At 36.2% G+C, this 23,246-nt stretch overlaps 1 protein-coding gene across 4 annotated transcripts in view; it reads right to left on the bottom strand.

Annotated features, from left to right (window-relative positions):
- The window catches only part of CCDC83 (coiled-coil domain containing 83), a 73,011-nt gene extending 50,383 nt beyond the window's left edge, over positions 1-22,628 (bottom strand). For 2 of the 4 annotated variants that reach the window (XM_074189107.1, XM_074189135.1), the window contains exons 1-3: positions 22,525-22,628; positions 14,743-14,866; positions 8,099-8,183 (exon numbers count right to left, since the gene is read on the bottom strand). In XM_074189107.1, coding sequence (XP_074045208.1) covers positions 8,099-8,183; positions 14,743-14,825 — 168 coding nt within the window. In that variant the 5' untranslated portion in view covers positions 14,826-14,866; positions 22,525-22,628. Of the gene's footprint in view, positions 1-8,098; positions 8,184-14,742; positions 14,867-15,223; positions 15,290-19,373; positions 19,491-22,524 lie in introns of all 4 variants that reach the window. The other 2 variants (XM_074189116.1, XM_074189126.1) reach the window with 2 other exon arrangements.
- Positions 22,629-23,246: the final 618 nt, after the last annotated feature.

Raw genomic sequence — 23,246 nt, 5'->3', positions numbered from 1 at the left:
TATTTTTACTCATACTGTCACTATGTTGATTTCATGATTCCATCCTTTCTGTTCTCCAGTTCATTTTTGCCATAGCTTTGAAAATAATTTAATCACATGTATAACCAAGTTAGTAAAGACAAACAAACAACTAAAAATGAAACCCTGCTATCCAAAGGATAAAAATTAATTTAATATCTCCTAGTTGGCTTCAGTTCCTTTCCAGTCTTGTTTCATATTACTCTCTACTTCATGTACTCTATTTCTCAACCAAACTGGATAATTAGCTGTTTGCTCCCTACTATTGTTCTTTTCTCAACTCCTTGAATTTCTACAAATAGCTGCCATGTTTGCAATATGTTCCCTCATCTTTATCTGTTGAAATCCTTCTCTTCTTCCAGACTCTGCTCAGGCCAAATCTATAAAAATATGAGCCATTCCCAAATTTAGAGGCAAAGGCTATTAACAAGCAATTTTCAGAAAAAAGATATAAGAGCTATCAATAGTCACATAAAAATTATCTAAATTACTAATGCTTAGAGAAATAGCTATTAAAACAACTCTGAGATATCACCTCACATCTATCAGATTGGCTAACATGACAGAAAAAAGAAAATGATAAATACTGAAAAATAAGAAACATTAATGTATGGCAACAGGAGTTGTGAACTGATCCTATCATTTTGGAGAGCAATTTGAAACTATGCCCAAAGGGCTATATAACTATGCACGTTCTTTGAGCATTACTAGTTATATATCCCAAAGAGATCAAAGAAAAAGGAAGATGAACTATTTGGTCAAAATATCTATAGTAGCTCTTTTTTTGTGGTGGCCAAAAATTGAAAATTGAGTGAATGCCCATCAATTAGAGAATGGTTGAACAAGTTGTGGTATGTGATTGTGTTGGAATACTATTGTGCTATAAGAAATGATAAACAGGGGATAGTAAAAGTTTGTTGATTTCTGGATCTTCCTAGATTCTGTCTTTGTCTCAAAGATGGGGAAATCATTTACTAACTTCACATAGAAGAAGAATTTCCATTCAGTTTCCAAATCCAACATCAAAAAAAGTATGGTAGCTAAACTGAAAAAATATATAAGAGGAAACAAGAAAAATTAATGCAGTAAGAGTTTAAGATTCATATGATAATGGGTTGTTTATAGATTATATATAAAGAATGTCCTTAATTTTATGTTTATATATGTTTATATTATGAAAAAAAGCAAGAAAATGTAAAAGGTGGAGGCAGTTAAGTGGTACATTGAATAGAGCACTCACTGGCCCTGGAGTCAGAAGGACCTGAATTCAAATTTGCCTTCAAACACTTGATACTTGCTGTGTGACCCTGGGTAAATAACTTAACTCTATTGCCCCACAAAAACAAAAACAAAAAAGAAGATGTAAAAGGAGAGACTGAATACCAATTTGAATGGCCAAAAGAATTTCCATGAGAAAAATATGCAAAGCAAGACATGAATATCAGAGACCAGTCATCTGGTATTCATTTAGGTGTGGGATGTAAAGCACTTGAAATATGCAAATGGAGTCATTATCAACACTGATAGAGAATGTCCTTTGGTTTTTCTGAAATCAATACAAGTCCAGTTGCCAAGGATGACTCAGGGTCATCATTGCACCCCTTAATGGAGATGAAGAATAGTGAGTTTTCACTAAAACAAAATGTACTGGAGTGAAACTTGACCACAAATGATCCTTCACAGGAATATCACAACTGAGGATGAAGAAGACCCAGAAGTTGAATTTTTAAAATCTTTGCCAAGTTAAAAAAAAAAAAAAGAAACAACCCGGGAAATTGGATCACTTTGAGAAGAAAAAGAAAAAAAAAAGAAAAAAGATAGAAACAGCAAAATACAAAGCACACCTTTTCTTTTCTTCTTCACACCTTCTCTCTTCTTCTTTTCTTCATTCTAATCTTCTTCCTAAATGGAACTTCAGAAAACAACAGTGGGAATAAGGATGGCAAAAAGAGAAATATATTTTAAGAAGGAAAAAACCCCAAGTTTTCTGAAGGTAATTAAGCAGTGATTCCGCAGGGAGGGGAGAAAGTCTGTGAAGACCAAACTTGATGAAGAACTCTCTGGTAGACATGGTCACAAAAATAGTGGAGGAAGAAGTTGAGGTTTTAAAAACAAGAGAATTTGGGGGATAATAACAAATGGAGTGACTGATTCTAAAGTCCATAGCACAGGAAGAAAGAATGCCATGTATATAATTTAACTCTGATGTTGAATCTCATGCCATTCTTGCAGAGAAGCTGGGGACCCAGATAATTATTCAATTAGAGGGATTCAGATTTAGCTAGATAGTTAAACTCAAAGGTAATGCTAATGAGTTAATGTCAACATAGCAGGATGTCTCCAAGGACTAATACTTGGTCTTCATTTTATCAGACTTGGAGAAGGGATAGATGATGTGGAAGAGAGTTAATGAATGAGAGAATCAGCATCCAAAAAATCCTTGATAAGTTAAGCATTAGGTTGAATCTAATAGGATGATATTTAATAGGAATAAGTGTAAAGTGAAAATAAACTTTACAAGTTGCAAAATTAGGAAGCTATGATTAGATAGCTGAGTGAATAATTTATCAATTATTTGTAGAAACTACTACAGAGAGGCTTAATAGAATCTGAGAGTGGAATCTGGTAAAAATAGCAAACACATAGAGGTCTTACATGAAAGCCTGACTTGTATTTGTATCTACTAATTTAGAGGCATAAGTCATAGCAAAAGTTATAAGATAACTAAGAATAAAGATGGGGCAACACCTTATCCCTCCCAAGGAGAAGGGATAACCTCAACTGTCCCAGTACCATCTTCTTTAATTTGTGGAGCAAAATGCAGAGCCATAGGGAAGGCCCCTGGAAGATCTAGTGAGAGAGAGGACGATGGCCAAAATCATTCTCTTTGGAAAAGTAGAGGATCAAAGTAATGAAAGACATAAAGAATCAATACAAAAACACCCCTTTCAGGACATAACCAAAAACACAGATACTTCTCTAAAAGGGTGGATTGAGTCATATACATGCCGGATATAAAAATGATGAGAATGATTGAAGCTTTGGTTATCTAAATACTCAAGTTTTTTGCTCCAGCACTGGGAAACTGAATGAACATGGGAAAGGATATCACCCTGTATCTTCAGAACAGTTCTGCTACCCTCTTTATTGATTTTTTATGGGTCTACCTAATCTGGAAATGATAAGTATTGAGAATGTGGTCTACAATGCTATGTAGGAAAGTATCTCAAGTTGTCATTATCTACTGATCATTCCATGAGAACCATTTGGAGAAAAGTATCTGTAAATCCTTGAACTTGTTGAACTCAGTGATAAAGACTTGAAATTGAGCTTCGAATTCCCTAAGAAAACCATTGCTATCCGTAGGAAGGTAGATTCTGTGATTATAATAGGTCTTGACTATTCAATGCTTGTTGAAATTTCAGAACTGATTAGAACCAATTCTAGCATTCAAAAACTAACAATATTTCAAGCTACAGTTTGATATTAATATTTATATATTATGACCATTCATCCAAAGAAAAGTCTATAAGAAATAGAAACAAAAAGACAATAGTGAACATCACAACTTCACTGACTAACTAGTTAGGATTCTGAGGTTTTGGTCTGGTGACTATACCAGAATAATGGAAAGATTGGTTGATACATAAACTCAGCAAGAGGGAAGGTATAATCTTGCTACATGAATGAGAAGTAGGATATTACTGAGGGCAAATCACAGAATACAAATCACCAATTCATAGCCATTGCAAGAAAAGATGTTATGGGGTTCCTTTATCTATTGATAAAAAACTTTAGAAATAATTTTCAAGAAATATTTATCAATGACATCATCATAGGATAAAGTAACTCCTATATCTTTGGTAATACCAAAGAATGGAAATATATGTAATCTAATGAACTTAGATCAAAAGACCCAGAGTCGATCAATATAGTATGCTCCAGATTTAAGATTCCTTGGACTGTCTTCTTGTTCAGTCTTTGATTTCTGTGGTGATTACTATCAGATTCCTAAGGCTAAGGTAGAAAAGAAGACTACTTTCATCTGGGCTTTACCAGTTTGAGTGTATACCCCAAGGCTTCTTCTTTTTTTTTTTAGGTTTTTTTTTTTTTTGCAAGGCAAATGGGGTTAAGTGGCTTGCCCAAGGCCACACAGCTAGGTAATTATTAAGTGTCTGAGACTGGATTTGAACCCAGGTACTCCTGACTCCAGGGCCGGTGCTCTATCCACTGTGCCATCTAGCTGCCCCTACCCCAAGGCTTCTTGAGGGTAATTTGCATTTCTTAATAACTGATGGATTAGAGTCATGAACTCCTTGGACGTGTTACTGTACACTGAAGACAACTGATTTTAGAAAAGCAGTGGAAGAATAAAAGGCAAAGCTTGTGAAAAAAGTAGTGGTGTCTCACAAATTTGGTTAAATTTGTAAATCAAAGTATCCCAGCAAAATGTGAATATTCATGTAGAAAAGGGAGAAAGATCTTTTAAAATAGTCATACCATAGAATTCTTGAAATTTAAGGACTTTTTAAAAATTTAGTGATAATTATTATAAATTTGTTGAGAATTATGTTCCTTTTGTTCAACCACTGACTGACTTCACTTGTACATATAATTAAGGAGATTTAGAAACAGCAAGGCAATAAAAGAAAAGCTCTCTTGCAGCTCACATCTAGGAGAAGAAGAGACTGGGGCAAGGGAAAGGTAATAGGACAATTTGATGCCTCCCTTATCCTACTCAACTCTGGGGTCAAAACTGACACTTGCAAAATAAAGCAGGCCATTTACTTCCTCATACTCGTGCTAGAGCTAGCATCTCCAAATTGCCCTTGAGCAAAAGACTAACATTTCTGAAGCAGGATTGGGAAAAGACAGAAAAGGAATTCATAGATATTGCCAGAAAGTGTCTTTTGGATCTCTGCACACTATCCTAGTGAAATAATATGTGGAATAATAACTCAATTCAGATTTGGAAAGACAATGATAAGCTGTGGCATATCCAGAGGAGAGTGATCAAGATACCAAAAGATACCTATATCACGTATAATGTTCAACTTAAGTTTCTTTTAATAAAGGAAAATGATAATATTATTAGACCCTATTTGTCTTCTGTCTTGCATCTCTCCAAAGTGTCTATCCTATCATTCCAGGGATATGTTGTTGACTCAAAAGTCTCCTAGTCAATTATCACTCATGACTTCTCAGCATAAGTAGACAGGTCACAGGGCTATTCTTTAGGGAACTATATCCATTTTGGTTGAAAGTAGATTTATATCATTTTTAAAATATTAGCTGGTTTCTTTGTGGTGGCAAAGAATTGAAAACTTGAGGGAATGTTCACCAGTTGGGGAATGGTGAACAAGTTGTGGTATATGATTATGATGGAATACTATTATTCTATAAGAAATCAAGAGCAGGTAAGAAAGACATGAACTGATGCTGAGTGAAGTTAGCAGAACCAGAAGAACATTGTACACAGCAAGAACAGCATTATGTGATCAAGCATGATAGATTTAACTCTTCTCATCAATAGAGTGATCAAAGACAATTCTAAAAAACTTGTGATGGAAAATATCATTTTCATCCAGAGAAGGAACTAAGAAATCTGAATGCAGATCAAAGCATACTATTTCTGTTTTTTTTAAAAATTTGCTTTTTTTCTTTCTCATTTTCCCCTTTTGTTCTGATTCTTCTTTCCCAATTTTATTAATATGAAAATATATTAATTGTATGTGAATAACCTAAATCAAATTACTCCCCTGTCTTGGGAGGGAGAGGGAAAGGAGGCAGAAAAAGAAATAAAGAACTCAAAATCTTACAAAAAATGAAAGATTGAAAACAATATTTATGTATAATTGTAAAAAATAAAATGCAAAAATAAAATAAAATAAAATATTAGCTTAATCTGATTCATAGGATAGGAAGATTAAGACTGAATCTGTATTGTTTTCTTATTGATACTATTTACAAGTAATTGATTTTGCTGCATGGTTCTCTGCTTCTGAACTTAGTTCAGAGTTCAGCTGACCTGAGTTAAATTTAAAAATGTATTTAGTTCTGTCTCAAAGAATTTTGCTAACCTTGAAAAATGTATGTGAACAGAAAGGAAATTGGGCCTGACATCTTTATGTCATCAAACTGTCCCTCTAGGATGTCTGGTTTGCAATCCAATAGTCTGAAGTGCTATCTCTTACCTGAACTCAAACAATGAGCACTTCTTAGAGAGAAGGGGGAGGCAGTGGTCCTTTTAATTAGTCTTGTTGCCCTTAATCCCATGATGTCATCTATCCTGTTCTATTTTTTGTTCTGTACTCCCCAAACATAAAAAAGAGGAGGTGTCCTCTTGCTCAGGGTCATTGGCATTAATGGAGGCATTTACTGATTATTGACTGATAGCATGCCCCTGCTATATATATATACATATATGTATATATATATGCATATATATATATATATATATTATTGTGCTTGGAGATCTGCCTCAGTTTATTATTTCATTAATATCTTAATTGTGATACACATGTCCCAAAAGTCTAAATGTGGTTAGAGACTATTAATTACAGCTGCACTATGAATGAATCAAAGTTTAATAGTTTACAATTGCATTAAGACTTCAGGGACATCTTGCATATGACAAAAGTCAAACATATTTGCAGAAATTAGAAATAAAATACTAATAACTCTTATAATGAGTCAAACAAATATTAAATAGGATTTGAAGGAAGCGATCTTACTTATGAATTTATTAATTATGCTCTATTCTGCAGATCATTACCCTAATTTGGTTTTCGGCTCTGATTATTAGTCTAGTCCCGGTTAAGAGATGGCAGAGTTTTTTGCTTGCTATATTTGACCAAATAAGCATTCACAATCCTACATAAAGCGAAATAACAGTACAAATAAACTGTCCTAGTGCTAAACTACTGGTCTTTTAAGAACCATATATTCCTCTGAAATCTAAATAGACAAGGCCATCAAACTGAATCAACTGCCCAAAGGCTCTTTCTTTCTTTCTTTTTTTTTTTAGGTTTTTTTTTTTTTTTTGTAAGGCAAACGGGGTTAAGTGGCTTGCCCAAGGCCACACAGCTAGGTAATTATTAAGTGTCTGAGACCAGATTTGAACCCAAGTACTCCTGACTCCAGGGCTGGTGCTTTATCCACTGTGCCACCAAGCTGCCCCCAAAGGCTCTTTATCCCAAAGAGACTCAGCATTATTCATTTCACTGCCATCTTTCTTCCTGGTTGCTCTTTTGAATTTGTTGGCTCAGTCCTCTGTCTCCAGCTTAATCTTTGGATTTACAATACAGCTTCCTCTCACTCAACTTTTGTGACTCTACATTCATCTGATCTCCTGTTTCCTAAGTTCTTATCTTTTGTCCTGGCTCTGCTTCTCACTTATCCTGATGACTGCTCTTTTTTGCTTCCCCTTGAGTAAGGGACTTATACTTCAGAAGAATGAATTATTCTACTCTGTTTTTTATGTCTGTAAGGTGGAAGCAATGGACTTTTTAATCAACCTAGAGGCAGAGACTGCTGCTGCCCTCTGCCGCTGCTCAGTGAAGCCTGCAGACTCCCAGATACCTAGCAGTGCCCTAACTTACCTGTCCACCATGGAGCCTAAACAAACAGTTCATGGTATCATTGTGTTCCCTATTCATCCTATTATTTTATTAACAGTATCCACTCAAATTGTCAGCTATCACATAAAGATTTTTTTAAATAGCTAAAATTGTAAACAAAATAATATATAGTATAAAAGATTCATATATCAAGTATATTGGTAGAGGACATAGAATTATTCTAGCTCCAAAGTTTTAAATCTCAGGTCTAAAATACAGTATCTTCATTTATAATAACATGTTATTTCAAAATTGATTTATTTTTAACTAACAATTGTTATTGTAGGAAGAGGAATAAAAACCCATCTCAAATATTCCAGGATACTAGTAAATGGGTAGTAAATAATGAAGTACCCCAAATTTTAAAGAATATAATTTCCTAAAGAAAATTTGATTATAACAGGTGGAGTTTACAATTTAAAAAATAAAATTATGTTTCATGAAAAGATGGGCATGCTCACCCGTTCGTGACACTTTTGATTCTTATCTTTAAGTTTCTTTACTTGAAACATGAGCCTCTCTATTGCATCTTCCTTTACTTGACAGCTGAGTATAAACAACAATGAAATAATGTTACAAATACATTCCCTTAAAATAAAATTAGCAAAGACACGAAGGAATTATTTTAAAACTAAATATATAATATTCAATAGTCAAAAGCCACGGACTGTATTAGTTGGGGGAAACAAGAAAAAGGATCCAAGTATTTACTAAATAAATGCCTCTATTATACCAAAACTTTATAAAGAATCTTTAAAAATATTATCCTCAAAGATAATAGAAATAATGGAAAGTTTCTGTGAAAAAATATATCTGAGTGTTTTATTGACTTGTGGGTACAAAATGAGCCAAGAGTAGAATACGGAGGGTTCAAAAGAATTACAGAGATCAAAATCACTATAAAACCCAAAGGCTTTAGGGAGTGAGTTGAAATGAGTTAATAAAAATAATAAAAGCTGGCATTTATATAGCACCTTAAAGTTTGCAAAGCTCTTAACAAATACTATCTCATTTGATCTTTACAACAGCCCTGTAAGATAGGTGCTTATATTATGCCTATTTTACGGATAAGGAAAAGGAGGGAAACAGAGGTTAAGTGATTTGCCCAGGATCACAAAGCCAGTAGGTGTCTGAGATCACATTTGAGCTCAGATCTTTGTGATTCCAGGCAGAGCACTCTATTCCCTGTACCAATTAGCTGCCCTAGATTACACATGCAAAGCATGTGCAGATCTTAAACTGCTCTATACATGGGGGCTAAGATGTCATTACTATATGAACTATCACAAGTTTTTCTGTCCCTTGTTCTTGCCCTGCCCTCTACAGTCTCTATGCTTGAAGCTCACACTATCCAACTTTTCCTTCCCTGCTGCTGCCCTGGGTATGAATTCCCCAGAGGTGACATAATGAAAAGAGCACTGAAACTGGAGTCAGGAAGACCTAAATTGAAATCCAGCCTCAGATTGCACGTGTGACATCAGGCAAACCATTTAGCGTCTATCTGCCTTAGTTTCCTCATCTATAAAAAAATGGGGATAATAATAGACCCTATGTCCCAGAATTGATGTGATCATCAAATGAGATAATATTTATAAAGAATACTGTAAACCTGAAAGGGCTATATAAAAGCTAGGTATCATCATCATCATCATCATCATTATCTCCCAGTTACTTCCTTGGAGGAGGGGGAAATAAAGAAGGGAAGGACAGGGAATTAGCATTTATTTTTCCAATTACAGGCAAAGTTAGTTTTTAACATTCATCCATTTGCAAATTTATCAGTTCCACATATTTCTACAATCCTCCCTTCCTCCTCCCCCCTCATGGTGGTGAACCAGTTAGTAAAAATTGTACATGTATAATTAATTGTTTTACATATTTCTATATTATTCATGTTGATCAAGAGGAATTAGAACTAGTGGAAAGGAGAAAAAAATGCAAGAAAGAAAGGAAAAACAAAAGAAGTTTTAAAAAAGAGAACATGGTATGTTTTGCTCTGCATTCAGACTCTAAAATTTTTTCTCTGCATATGGATGACATTGTCTATAGCAGATCTCTCAGGATTGTACTTGACCTCTGAACTGTTGAAAGGAGCTAGCTATATCCATTACAGTTGATCATCTCACAATATTGTCAATGTGAACAGTGTTCTCTTGATTCTTTTCACTTCACTCAGCAGCAGTTCATGAAAGTCTTTCCAGGCTTCTCTAAAGTCAGACTACTCTTGATTTCTTACATTTTTATATAATTTTTATTAATTTTTATGGCTTTATTACATTCCTATACCATAGCTTGTTCAGCCATTCCCTAATTAATGGGAATCTACTCAATTTCTAATTCTTTGCCATTATCAAAAGAATTGCTATAAATAGTTTTGAATGTGTGAGACTTTAAGGAATAAGCATTTACTACTACATGCCAAGCATGTGTTTCAAAGATATTATCTGGGGGTGGCTAGGTGGCGCAGTGGATAGAGCACTGGCCCTGGAGTCAGGAGTACCTGAGTTCAAATTCGTCCTCAGACACTTAATAATTCCCTAGTTGTGTGACCTTGGGCAAGCCACTTAACCCCATTGCCTAGCAAAAACTAAAAAAAAAAAATCTTAAAAGACAATATAAATAGTAGAAAACAGGTTCTCTGGAAAAAATTTGAGAGTTTTATTGAATTATGAGTTCAAAATGAGCTGATATTGTAATTAGCAGCCAAAAAGGTAATGTGATTTTAGGCTTTAGAAAGGCATAGTTCATTGGAAGGTTGAAATAAATCCTATATTAATTAAGGCTCATATAGATATATATTTATATTTACAAAACTCTTGATAATTATTACCTCATTTAATTATCAAAGTAGGTACTGTTACTATCCCATTTGCAGTTGAGGAAATGAAGCTAATACAAGTTTAGCTTAAGTAAGTGTTTGAGGTTGGCTTTGAACTCAAGTTTTTCTGACTTGAGGCCCAGTCTACTATCTATAGCATCAACTACCTATCTCAATAAGGAAGACTAGCTCAAAACTGCTGACTTATTTTCCTAGAAATAATTGGTTCTAACTTCCTTTCTCTACCCTGAGAAATATGTAAAATATGAGCCAACAATTTTCTAAAATGGTAACTTTCTGAGTAGAAAGGAGATGAACATGATTGATGCTGTATAGGTAAGAAACTGCAAGATTTGGATTTGAGGCCCAAGCCAGAGAATTTCTCTGACTAAATATATTCAACAATGGCAAAATATATTTTTCTTTTCTCCTGTGTGCTCCTCCTACTATTGTCTCTCTTTGCTTTATTCATGCAAGGCCCAGAGTGATAATCAATTCAATGGTTAACCACATTTATCTTAAAACTAGGTTTCCTATAGAAGGGATTTCTTGGGCTACTATTGAAAGAAAAGGAGGATTCTAAGGAGTAGGGATGAAGAGAGAGTTCATTTTAGACTTGGGGAGAAGCTAGGGCAAAGGAAAGATGAGTATATCATGGGTGAGGAACAGAGAGAAGGTGAATTGGTGAGAATGCAGAGTATGGAATGGAGAGTAAATGTATTAATTAAGCTAATAAAGTAAGTTGATGTTGTATTGTGAAGGACTTTAAAAGCCAAACAGTGTAATTTATATTTTGTCCTAGAGGCAAGAGGAAGCCAATGGCATTGAGTAGGGGCGTCCCATGGTCAGAGTTGCATGTTAGAAAAATCTCTTTGGCACCTGTGGGGAAGAAACAATTGGAATGGGAAGAGATAGGAATCAGGGAGAGCAAATAGGAGGCCATTGAAATAGTCTAGAAAAAAAGGCAAGAAGGCCCTGAACCAAAATGTCTGAGTAGAAAGGAGATAAACAGGAAAAATGTTGTATAGGTAAGAAACTGTAAGATTTGACAACTTATTAGATATGTTGGATAATGGAGAATGAGGAGATGAGAATAATGCCAAATTTATGAACTAGGTGACTAGAAGAATAGGGCTGTCTTTGATAGAAACCGGGAAGTCTGCAAGATGGATATAATTGCTGTGGGGGATTGGACATATTGGTTTTGAAATGGCTCTGGGACATCAAATTTAAAACGTTCAATAAGTAGTCAATTATGCAGAACTATGGCTAGGAGAGAGATGGAAGGGATTTATTACTTCTCTGCATAAAGATGATAATTAAACTAATGGGAGGTGATAAGGTTGTCAAGAGAGAAAAGTATGGAGAGAAAAGAAGAGAAGACTTAGGAGTGAACCTTAGACACTCCCATAGTTAGGGACTTTACATGGATGACTTGCCAGCAAAGGTGACTGAGAATTGGTCAGAAAGACAGAATAAAAAACCAGGAGATTGTAGTGTCACAAAAACCCAGAGAAGGTTATCTTAGGAGAAAAGGTTAATCAGCAATATTAAATGCAGCAGAGAGGTCAAAAAGGACTACAAATAAGGAAAGACCATCAGGTGAATTAATAGATTGTTGGTAACTTTGGACAAATCAGAGAAAGGTTTCTCTAGAAAATGGCTTGTGGGTAATTCTAAGATCAAGAATTTAGGATCAGATCTTCTATAAAGAGATTTACTAATTCTTGGAGAAAGAAGAGGATAATCTATATCATTATGTGCAGCATTCTATTTGGATTAGGAGTTGATTGTTCCGTAGCCCCCAATGTATGTTACCTTCCTAAGGGAGTCTAAACCACAGGGTGGCACTATAAGGCTAGAAAGAACTATATATGCCCCTTAGAGAAAAGAAATATTTCATAGGGATATCAAGATGTTTGCCCAATTATAACTTCAAATTCAGTTTCCTTCCCAGGCAGAGGCAGCTGATAAGATTATGTATTTTTATTCCTTTTAATCTTTTGTTTCTTATACATTTTCTATGGGACTAAATGAAGACTATCCTGTACCTGTTAAGCATCTTTCTGGTTTCTAAGTTTCTAAGGAGATTTTCCTGGAACTGGTCCAAGTGAAGTTAATAAATCAAAGAAAGAAAACAATCCTCTTCCTGTCAATACCCAGAATAAACCAATAATTCCCAAGAATTCAGATTCTTGGGAATATTTGGGTCATCAGTTAGTTATATGTCTTTTTCTCTTTAATGTCTATTACAAAGCCTTGCACAGAATCATTGCTTTACAAATATTTTATATTGAATTTTCTATGTATGTGTTGTCTCTACACACTAACCTGTTGGTCTGATTAGTTAATAAAGTGATGTCATGTTGATCTCCTCAGAAGTACCTGTCCCCAGGGATTAGCACAGTACTTTTGCTCAGTACTCTAACTATATTGTGAATCTGTCCTCTAACATAAAATAGCATATTTAACAGATCCTGACACTAAACTATTAAAGATACCAAATACTAAACAGATGCCGATATTTAGTTATTAAAGTAGTTTTATGGAGATGATAATAGCTCTCAAAATACCTATTTGCTACACAGTAGGCAAAATTTAATAAATGCTTGCTGAATGAATGAATTTAAAGCATTTTATAAAGGGCAGCTAGGTGGCGTAATGAATAGAGTACTTGGTCTTGGAGTCAGAAGAATGGGAGTACTAATTTCACCTCAGACACTTGACTGTGTGACCTTGAGCAAGTCATTTAACCTTGATTGTTTGAATCCAGGACCATCTCTAATTGTGCTGATTCTTATCTGGCCACTGGCCCCAGATGACTCTGGAGGAGAAAGTGAGGCTGTGACATAGCACAACACCAATTCACTCAAATTGAATTCGTTTGCTTGTCATGCTCTCACCTCCCTGATGTTATGGTCCTCTTGAATAATGAAGGACAAAACATTATCATGAGGCATTTTATAAATATGTGTTGAACTCTAATTGTTTGCAAAAACTAGCAGTTTCTCTATATCTACTAAGAGGATATATAGATTAACAGTTCAAAAATCTTATTCTATAGAATATCTTCTTATTTATGATAGTTTAATACTTTCATTGATGAGTTAAGATTTTATCTTTTTAGAGTTTGTGAAACAATACCTAAATATTCTGTATCACAATTAGCTAATGATACCTAGAAAGCTAATGAAAAGCACAACATCTAATGGGAATTCCAAAAGACATCTGATCAATGAGATGGTTCTGAGAGGAAATATTCAGCTAATTCAAATGCTATAAAGTGATAGCATAACAACAATACTAATAACTAAGACTTATATTGAGACCACTATATGTTAAGCTCTATTTAAACACTTTATAATTATTATCTCATTTGATCCTCACAAGAATCTTGGGGAATAGGTATTATGATTATCCCCATTTTATAGATGAGAAAACTGAAGCAAATAAGGGTTAAGTGACTTGCCAAGGATAACATAGCAAGTCTTTTGAACTTAGGTGTTTCTGACTTTGCCCAGTACTCTATCTACTAATGCCATCTATCTGCCCTCTGACAAAATATATTAAGCAGATACTGATATTAAACATATTTTATATTTATTTACTATAGCAGTTATATGACATAGTTACTTTCAAAATGCTTATTTGCTACTTTATGTATAATCATCCAAACTGTTGTATTTCTTCTCACATACTCTATTGACTTTCCCCCAAAACAAAAAAAATTTTTCTCCTCTCCCCTTCCTGTCCCCCCCCCTCTTTCTCCCTGCCCCCTCCCCCCTCTCTCCCTCTCCCTCTCTCTCTCCCTCCTCTCCTTTCTCCTTCCCTTGTCCCCTTCCTCCCCCCCCACCCCTATAGAGTTATTATCTATTTTGGTGAAAGCATTAAACATACCAGGAAAACCCGTGATTCTTGAAATACTGAAATAACAGGGTCATATTAATTCATTAAAATAAAACATCCTGTCAAGTTTATAGGAGCTTGATTTGTACAAAGAGAATGGAATCAGGAAATTTGAGATGGCGTTGTCTTTTGATCTATGGGTCCTAAAATGACTAGTTAAAAAAAGTTAAAAACAATCAAATAAACAACTGGGACCACCAGATTGTGCAGTGGATAGAGCACTGTCTTGGAGTCAGGAGGAAATGAGTTCAAATCCAGCTTCAAACACTTACTAGCTATGTGACCCTGGGCATGTCATTCAACCCTGATTACCTCCTTAGAAAAAGAAAGAAAAAAAGGGATTACAAGAAGTAACAATTTCAATTCAAAATTTGAACTTACTGATATTCTAGTAGTGCTTCACTGATAGGAGGCTTGGTGTTTCCTGGTAAATCCTGAGCCTCCTTCTTCTTCTTTTTCCCCATACTTCAAATTGTACTGATATTCTAACTACCAAGAAATATAGCTAATAGGAAGAAACGGGGAAAGTGAATAATAATAATAATAATAATTACACATAACTGTCAAAATTCTATAATCTGTATTATAGGAACAAGTATTATAATAATAATAAGCAATTTTAATACTAAATCTAAGCATTTTTCTGCTTAGAAAGATTTTAATGTCCAAAATGAACATTCTATAGTCAATCTCTCTAACACATCTCATTTTTGAAGTCATAATATCCTATAAGTATCATGTAAGATTCTTGAACAAGGAACATTTCACAATATAACAAAACAGTCATAGAATTTAAGATAAGATAAGAGTTGAATTGGCAATATGCTTCGACAAAACATCTGGAACTTAACTTTCGTCCCACCTAGAGAATCATTTTCTTCAAACTATTCACTTTTTTCTTTAATCACTTCATGCTGGGGGATCTCTCCTTTCCAATTCGTCAGAAGTACAAAAAAAGAAAGATACTCCCATTAATTGAAAAAGTCAAAAAGGCTTCTTCCTTTTCTTAGGTAATAATTATCGCAATCTCCACAGGCCTGAGGAATAATCTTACATGGGTCAGGGCAGTGTTCCTAGTCTTATCAAGTCAACACCCTAATTTCTTCAGGAAGTTGTCTTTTCTTGAACTGGACTGGAGATAAGGGAGCAGAATACTTTTTTCAGAATTGATAGCTAAAGAAACATTGACAAAACTTTCTCTTTTGTATTAATCCAAAGGCTTCAAACTAGGATAATTTTTAAATGCTTTCTCAATATTTCAAAAAGGAGCATGAGAGTGGCTGGGGCTAGGTTGGGCCAGGGGAAGGAGGGAAGTCTGCTTCCATAAATCTAAGAAGTTAAGCTATCTAGCTTTATTGTGACCATGCTAATATAAATACAGATAAACAGGAACCAAATGCTATTTATTTTGAAAATATAATGAGGGAAATAAAACCATTATTTAGAGTTTTGCAACTGGTTAGGATTTTATGTGGGAATATCCTTAAGATTATTGGCTATGTCCTATCTTAATGTCTTTTGGTTTTGGCTAGGCAATTGGGATTAAGTAATTTGCCCAGGGTCACCCAGGCAAGCAAGTATCTGAGACAAGATTTGAATTCAGCTCCTCCTGACTCCAGGGCCAGTGCTCTATCCACTGCTCCATCTAAATTTCCCTATGTCCTATCTTGTTAACATTATAAAATAGTTTTCATTGATAATAATTCCATTTTGATGGACAATATTTAATATGTATGTATTAAACCAAAAATCACTGTAGAAATTACTCTTGAAAATGCTCCTTGATTATGTCTGTAATCAGAGTTCTATCAAGCAACATGGTGTTATCATGTCATTCTGGGATATAACACTTATTGATGAAATGTGTGAAGATGAATATGTACATCTTATGGATCAGATAATAATGACAACAACATGCTGTTCTTTAACATATTCAAAGATGGAGACATGAGAAAAAAAGCAGTATATGGACTCTGAAATATTCTAAAATATGAGAATTAACAGATTTCAGTCAGGAAGGAAGGATTCCAGAAAAGGCTAGTAAAATGCATTCTCCTAGAGTGTTATAAATCCAAAAGAACCTGGAATTAGAAGGAAGACAGAGGAATATCACACACACACACACACACACACACACACACACACACACACATACACACACAAACACAAACACATGCAAGCTTTGTTATTAGTATAGTCCCTTCTTATTGCATTTTATAAGAAAAGTCTTTCACTGAATAAAACCACAAACTGTAATCACTAGGTTGGTTCAATTAGGTCTGAATAATAATTATAAACAAAAACTCTAGTGGTCACCTACACTCTTGCTGCATATTTACTATGGACAATGCCAAGAGCTTTGAGAGGAGGTATTGATCACTTTAAAGAGATTGGACATATCACCTGTGCTTCTATTTAAGTTTAAGTCGAGTAATTGGAATAAACATTGATCATGTTTGGATTTTTCACAGGCAAGGGAGATAAACTATAATACCTCTAGGTAAAAGCAAAATTCTTATATACAGTAGCACATATAAGCATATGTATGTATCTCTGTGTCTATCACCCACATTTATCTGTGTCTATATGTGCATGTGTATAAATGTGTTCACAGGTGTATATATAGAGCCTCTGGAGTCAGGAAGACCAAGGTTCAAATCTGACCTCAGATGCTTGATGCTTCTTATTTGGGTGACCTTGGGGCAGGTCACTTAACTCTGTCTTGCATTCAAGACTATCTCCAGTCATCCTGATTCATATCTAATCACTAAGCCCAGATGACACCAGAGGAGGAAGTGAGACTGGTGACTTAGCATAGAATCCCTCTCACTCAAATTCAATTCATGGTGTATGTCATGGTGTCACCTCCCTGAGGTCATGATCTTTTTTTGAGAATGATAGGATAAAATATTCATCATATGTTCTAAGGTTACTCTTCCTAACCCCACTTGCATTGTAGGTCAGGTCCACGGAAGGTGTTTACTATGTTTTTCTTCAGGATTTGAGAGGGGTGATGAGGTATTGGGGATGTCTTTCTAATTTTATAGTTCTTTAGCCCCTACTGGTGTACATTTTCCTATTGTTTATCATTTCATATCAATTAGTTAAACCAGATTGAATTATCTTTTAGAAGTGAGCTTTTATATTTACTATGTGGTATAACCATTGTGAGAAAGCATTCCTCCCCCTGTGCCCTCCTCTCATAGGCCTCTGGATACCTTGGCACCAGTACAAACTTTGTCTAGGGGAAAGTGGATTTGAGCTTAGAGACACAAGGGATAAAGAGCTAACTCAATAGCTTCTAGCAGCTAGAAATTCCCCCCCTCTCCCAAGCTGGATATTCTTGAAATTCCCTTTTGGTATAAAAACATTTTTTCTCCCTTTTTTATACTATTTTGATTCTTTGATATTTGATACTATTTTTTCTTCAATGTGTCCAGTTTGTTCCTAACTCATAACAGAGATACTACTGCCAGCCACTGTTGTTTGAGGGAAGCTTCTATTATGTTACTGAGAAGTCCAAATGATCTGACCCTCCAAAATTGGTAAGGTCTTATTCTAGGCAAAAGGGAGAAGGGGAGAAGAGATCAAGGATCAACTTCTCCCATCCCTCTCAGGACTTTTACTAAGAATGCAAAGCAGAAAGATCAAGAAGATTAACCTACCAAGAAAAAATATAATTCTATAGGGGGGGGGGGGAATGAATCTTTGAGGCAATAAAGGACTTTATTATGAATAAACATGTCATAATACCAGGGTGTCTGTCTCTTATATGGACAAAATTTCTGCAAAAAGGATACCAGCAACATATTAATAATTTTATTCAATGACCTTTTCTCAATTCTCCCTCCTTAGGGAGAGCATTTGTCATTGTTCATCACTATAGTCCAGTCCTCTACATTCTCACCTCCTTTGTCTTCCTTGACATTGTTCTTCACTGGTTCTTTCTCTCATCTGTCTCACTAGTTCCTCTTATCTCCTTTGCTTGATCATCTAACCAGTCAGTTAACAATAGTTGCCACCAAAGTTTTTCCCCTGGATTCTCTTCAGTTTCTATCCTTTCCACTTGGATGAGTTTATCCACTCCCATAGATTGAATTTTAAACTCTCTGTAGATGATTCCCAAATCTACATACCCAGTCCTAATGTCTTTTTTGAACTGTCTGCTGTAACACTTCTCCATATGGACATTTCATTAATACCCCATATAAAACACTGACAAAATGGAATTGGCCATTTTCTGTGAAACATTGACTCCTCCAGATTTTACCTGTTCTATTGATATCATTATTCTTACAACAGAGGTTGGAAATCTAGAATCTTTCTTCCTCATCTAATCCTATTAATTATCCAATACTATAAATGCTACCCATACAATATTTCTCATATTCATCCACTTCTCTCAATTCACACAATCACCAATCTACTTCAAGCTCTCCTCACTTCTAGACTATCAACCAATCAACAAGCATCCATCAGTGTTAAGCTATTGCTGTTGTCCTTTGTTCTTAAAGAGGGCCATGTCATCATGCATATGAATTAGATTTAAGTGAGGGAGTGCAGTGCAAAGTTATTAACCTTACTTTCTCTTTCAGTACCATCTGAGTCCACTGGCCAAATGTGAATCAGGATGACTGGAGATAGCCCTGGATGTAGTGGGGAAACAGCCTTTTTAAGCTAAGGTTTTTAACTGATCTCCACTGTATTACATGCTGGAGGTATAAAAATCAAAAAAGCCAAAAAAGGAATGGTCCCTGCACTCAAAGAAATTTCATTTTGTCAGGAGAGTTAAAGTATGTAAAAATAAATATATAAAAAATAAATACAAGGTAATTGTGGAGGATAGGATCTTTATATAAAGACTTAGGTGGCATGCATATCAACTCCCTATGCCTAACATAATATTTTCCAGTGCTTAATAAAAGCTTGTTAATAGAATAAATGGTAGGTTTGTTATAGGGAGGCACTTTTTTAGGTATGAGTTAGGCTAGATCCCTTCTAATATTCCTTACAATTTTCAGACGCTGTAAGATGCTTTCTCTCAACTCCCCGTTGATGCCAAAATATATATTTTTTTAAGGATTCTGTTCATATGATTCTCCAAAATCTTCAATGGTTTCCTTTTATCTCTAGGATAAAAATACAGACTCCTCAGTCAGACATAGGATGCTCCCCACGATCTTACTTTGAGTTTCTTTTTTTAGAGTTATTTCGCTCTCCTCCATTTTTCCCCTCTTTTTTTTTTCCTCTTCCATTTTTGAATGGCTCAAGCTGTCAGGAAGTTTTCCCCTGACATGAAGCATAAATTTGCCTAAATAAAATTTATAAAAGAAATAAACAGAACAAATCTAATCCCTCTTCCATTCAAGAAAGTCTTTTAAGGGCTTAAAGACAGAAGGTATATAAAAGATATCTATAAAGTAAATACAAGTGAACTTTAGAAAGGAAAGCGATAGGGACTACTAGATAAGGGAGCAGGGCCAGGGAAAGCTTCTGTAGTTAGTGAGATTTGAAAGTCAAGGATTTTAAGAGTCAGATTGAAAAGAGTACATTCCAGGTATAGAAGACAGTTGGTTCAAAGACACAGAGAGAAGAGCAATTAGATGACTAAGTAGATAGAATGCTAACCCTGAAATCAGGAGGACCTGAGTTTCAATCTAGCCTCAGACACTTATGAGCTGGGTGATCTTGGACAAATCACTTAACCCTGACTGCCATCTCCAGTTGTCCTAATTTATATCTGACCGCTGCACTCAGATGGCATCATAAGAGAAATTAAGCCTGGTGACTTAGCACAGTACATATGTAATCAAATCCATTCCACACACTTGTCATAGCATCACCTCCCTGAAGTCATGGTCTTCTTCATGAACAAAGGACAAACCTCATCATAAGAGCAATGTGTGCAAGGAAAACTAGGGCTAGAGTATAATGTGAAGAGGATATATATATATATATATATATATATATATATATATATACACACACATATCTATCTATCTATCTATCTATCTATCTATCTATCTAGATAGATAGATATCTCAGAGGCTTGGAAAGAGAATCAAAGTATCATAGATTTAGATCTGAAAGGGACTTTAAGGGATATTCAATCCAACCATTTATTTTTGCAGATGAGGAATTTCAGGGAGGTTAAGTGACTTAATTCAGGTAAGAAAAATTATAAGCAGATAGTCAGCATGTAAAAAGCTGGGGAATTTATGGAGATAAAAAGAAATCCCTGGAGTTTAATAAGTGGTAGAAGGGATGGGGAGAGGAGGAAAGGTCAGACCCAAGTTTTAGAAAAATCAATTTGGCAACTGTGTAGAGAACAGATTAGGATAAAATAGAATAAAGAGACAGGACTTGAGTCAGGAGATCACTTAGGAGGCTATTGCAATAATCCAGGTTAGAGTTTATAAGGACCTGAATTAGAGTTGTGCAAATGGACTGAAGGGACCATGTAGAAAAGAAGTTTAGAAATCGAAAAATCTGATATCTGACTGGATATATTGGGTGAATGAGAGTGAGGAGTTGAATATGACAAGATGATTTTCTAGTTTATCAGTGTTCTTCCAAAAGTACAGTGTCTAGAACTGAACACAGGACTGTTGGTATGATCTCACCATGGCAAAGTAAAGTAGGTTCCCAGTTTACACTTCTCTTTCTGGTTGCTCCACCTTATGCAGGTCACTGCTTTCCAAGCCTGATTTCCTCATCTGTAATATGGGAGGGGGAGCAGCTAGTTGGTACAGTGGATAGAGCACTAGCCTTGGAGACAGGACCAGAGCTTGAATCTGGCCTCAGGCACTTGACATTTACTAGCAGTGTGACCTTGGACAAATCACTTATCCCTGATTGCCTGACATCCAGGGCTATATCTAGTCATCCTGATTCATATCTGGACACTGGTATCCAGATGTTTCTGGAAGAGAAAGTGAGACTGGTGACTTAGTACAGCAACTCCCTCATTCAAATCCAATTCATGTGCTTGTCATGGCATCACCTCCTTGTCATGGTCTTCTTTGAGAATGAAGGACAAGCATCATCAATATAGGGACTACCAAATATTCATCATATATATATTGCACAGGATTATTTTGTGGATCAAATAAAATATGTGTAAAAATGTGTTTAAATCCATAAAAGACCATGTATAAAATTACTGCTATTATCTTAAGTGTGGTATGAGAAAAACCAATGAGTAGGGCATAAGTGAAGGATCTGTCTTTATTTGAAGTTTCTGCAGAAAGTATTTTGTAAATTGTTTTAATAAAAATATATGTATATATGATGTAGAATTACATTTTGAAACCTTGCTGTCTCCCTGACTTGATGGGTCACTTCTTAAGGCTGCATTTTTTATACTTAATTGGGGCATCTCTTTACATAGTCCTCATCCTATATATCTTTTCTTTAGCGTTCTCTTTCTTTAGCACTTCTTTCAAAAAAAATCTTTTTTGGAGGCACAGCATAATCCATGTTCAGCGACAGATTCTTAACTTGGGGTCTTCCTATTCTTTGAGGGTGATCATGGATTTCAAAGGTCCATCTTTGTTTTCACTAACCCACCAACTAAATTTTAGCATTTTCTTCAGTAAGGAAGTTTTTAAGAATCAATACTCTGAGAAGGGGTCCATAGTCTTTACTAGACTGCCAAAGGGGTCCATGACTCCAAAAATGTTAAACAATTGTTGTTCTAAATATATTCATGAGATTTAGAGGGGGGAAAGTACACTGGGGACCTGTAACGCAGTCCTCTACCTTGGCAGAGAAGGAAATGAAGGACAGGACTAGTGAAATGACTGGTTCACCTTCAGACACTTGAAACTCGGTCCGCCTCGCAGAACCCGTTATTGCGCTCCATCCATCGCCCATTTCCCTCCCAAGGGGGCCTGGGCATCACTGATGAAAGAATGAATATTAGAGCTGGAAGCGACAGCCGAGGTCCTTCAATGCAACCTGCTCGTTTTACAGAAGAGAAACTGAGGTGCCCAGAGGTGAGAGGCGCGGCCAAAAGGTGCCGACCCCGGCCGGACCTGTGCCGATCGCTCTCAGCTTCTGACCGCTCCCCCTTCCCCCCAGGTGCCCTCCTCTCTGCCCTGGCTCCTAGCAGATGCACCCAGGTGGCTGTTTCCTTCCTCCACCTAGAAATGAGTGGCCTACCTGAGCTCAGGGACCTGCGGTCGGCTTGGCTCTGGGAGCCCCTCAGCGTCCGCGGAGGCTCTGGGTTGCCAAGGCAACCTCCACCTCCCCCCCTAACGCACGCTCCCCGCCTCCTCCGACCTCCCCCAGCTCAGCGCTGAGCCCCGAGAGTCGGGCGCAATGAACCCCCCGAGCCCCGGCCTTTCCCCGGCACGAGCCGCACTCGTGCAGGGTCTGTTATCTCGAAGCATCAGCAGAGGACTGCACAGAGCAGCGATGGAAGGCACCTTAAGACGTCGCTCCTGCCATCTCTTCATTTTGCTGGGTATTGAGGCCTTCAGAGGCTAAGTCACTTTACCCAAGGTCACAGGTAGGAAGAGAAATGGGAACGAACTGAAGACTTGATTCCAAAAAATTTGCATCACACCCAGGACTTATCTTTCCCCCTTCCTTCCTTCCTTCCTTCCTTCCTTCCTTCCTTCCTTCCTTCCTTCCTTCCTTCCTTCCTTCCTTCCTTCCTTCCTTCTTTCCTTCCTTCCTTCCTTCTTTCCTTCCCTCCCTCTCTCCCTCCCTCCTTTCCTTCCTTCCTTCCTTCCTTCCTTCCTTCCTTCTTTCCTTCCCTCCCTCTCTCCCTCCCTCCTTTCCTTCTTTCCTTCTTTCCTTCTTTTCTTCTTTCCTTCTTTCCTTCCTTCCTTCCTTCCTTCCTTCCTTCCTTCCTTCCTTCCTTCCTTCCTTCCTTCCTT

This window comes from Macrotis lagotis, chromosome 1 (assembly GCF_037893015.1).
Source record: "Macrotis lagotis isolate mMagLag1 chromosome 1, bilby.v1.9.chrom.fasta, whole genome shotgun sequence".
Lineage (NCBI taxonomy): Eukaryota > Metazoa > Chordata > Mammalia > Peramelemorphia > Peramelidae > Macrotis > Macrotis lagotis.
Note: the sequence above shows the minus strand (reverse complement) of the source record. Positions and strands in the feature narration are given on the sequence as shown.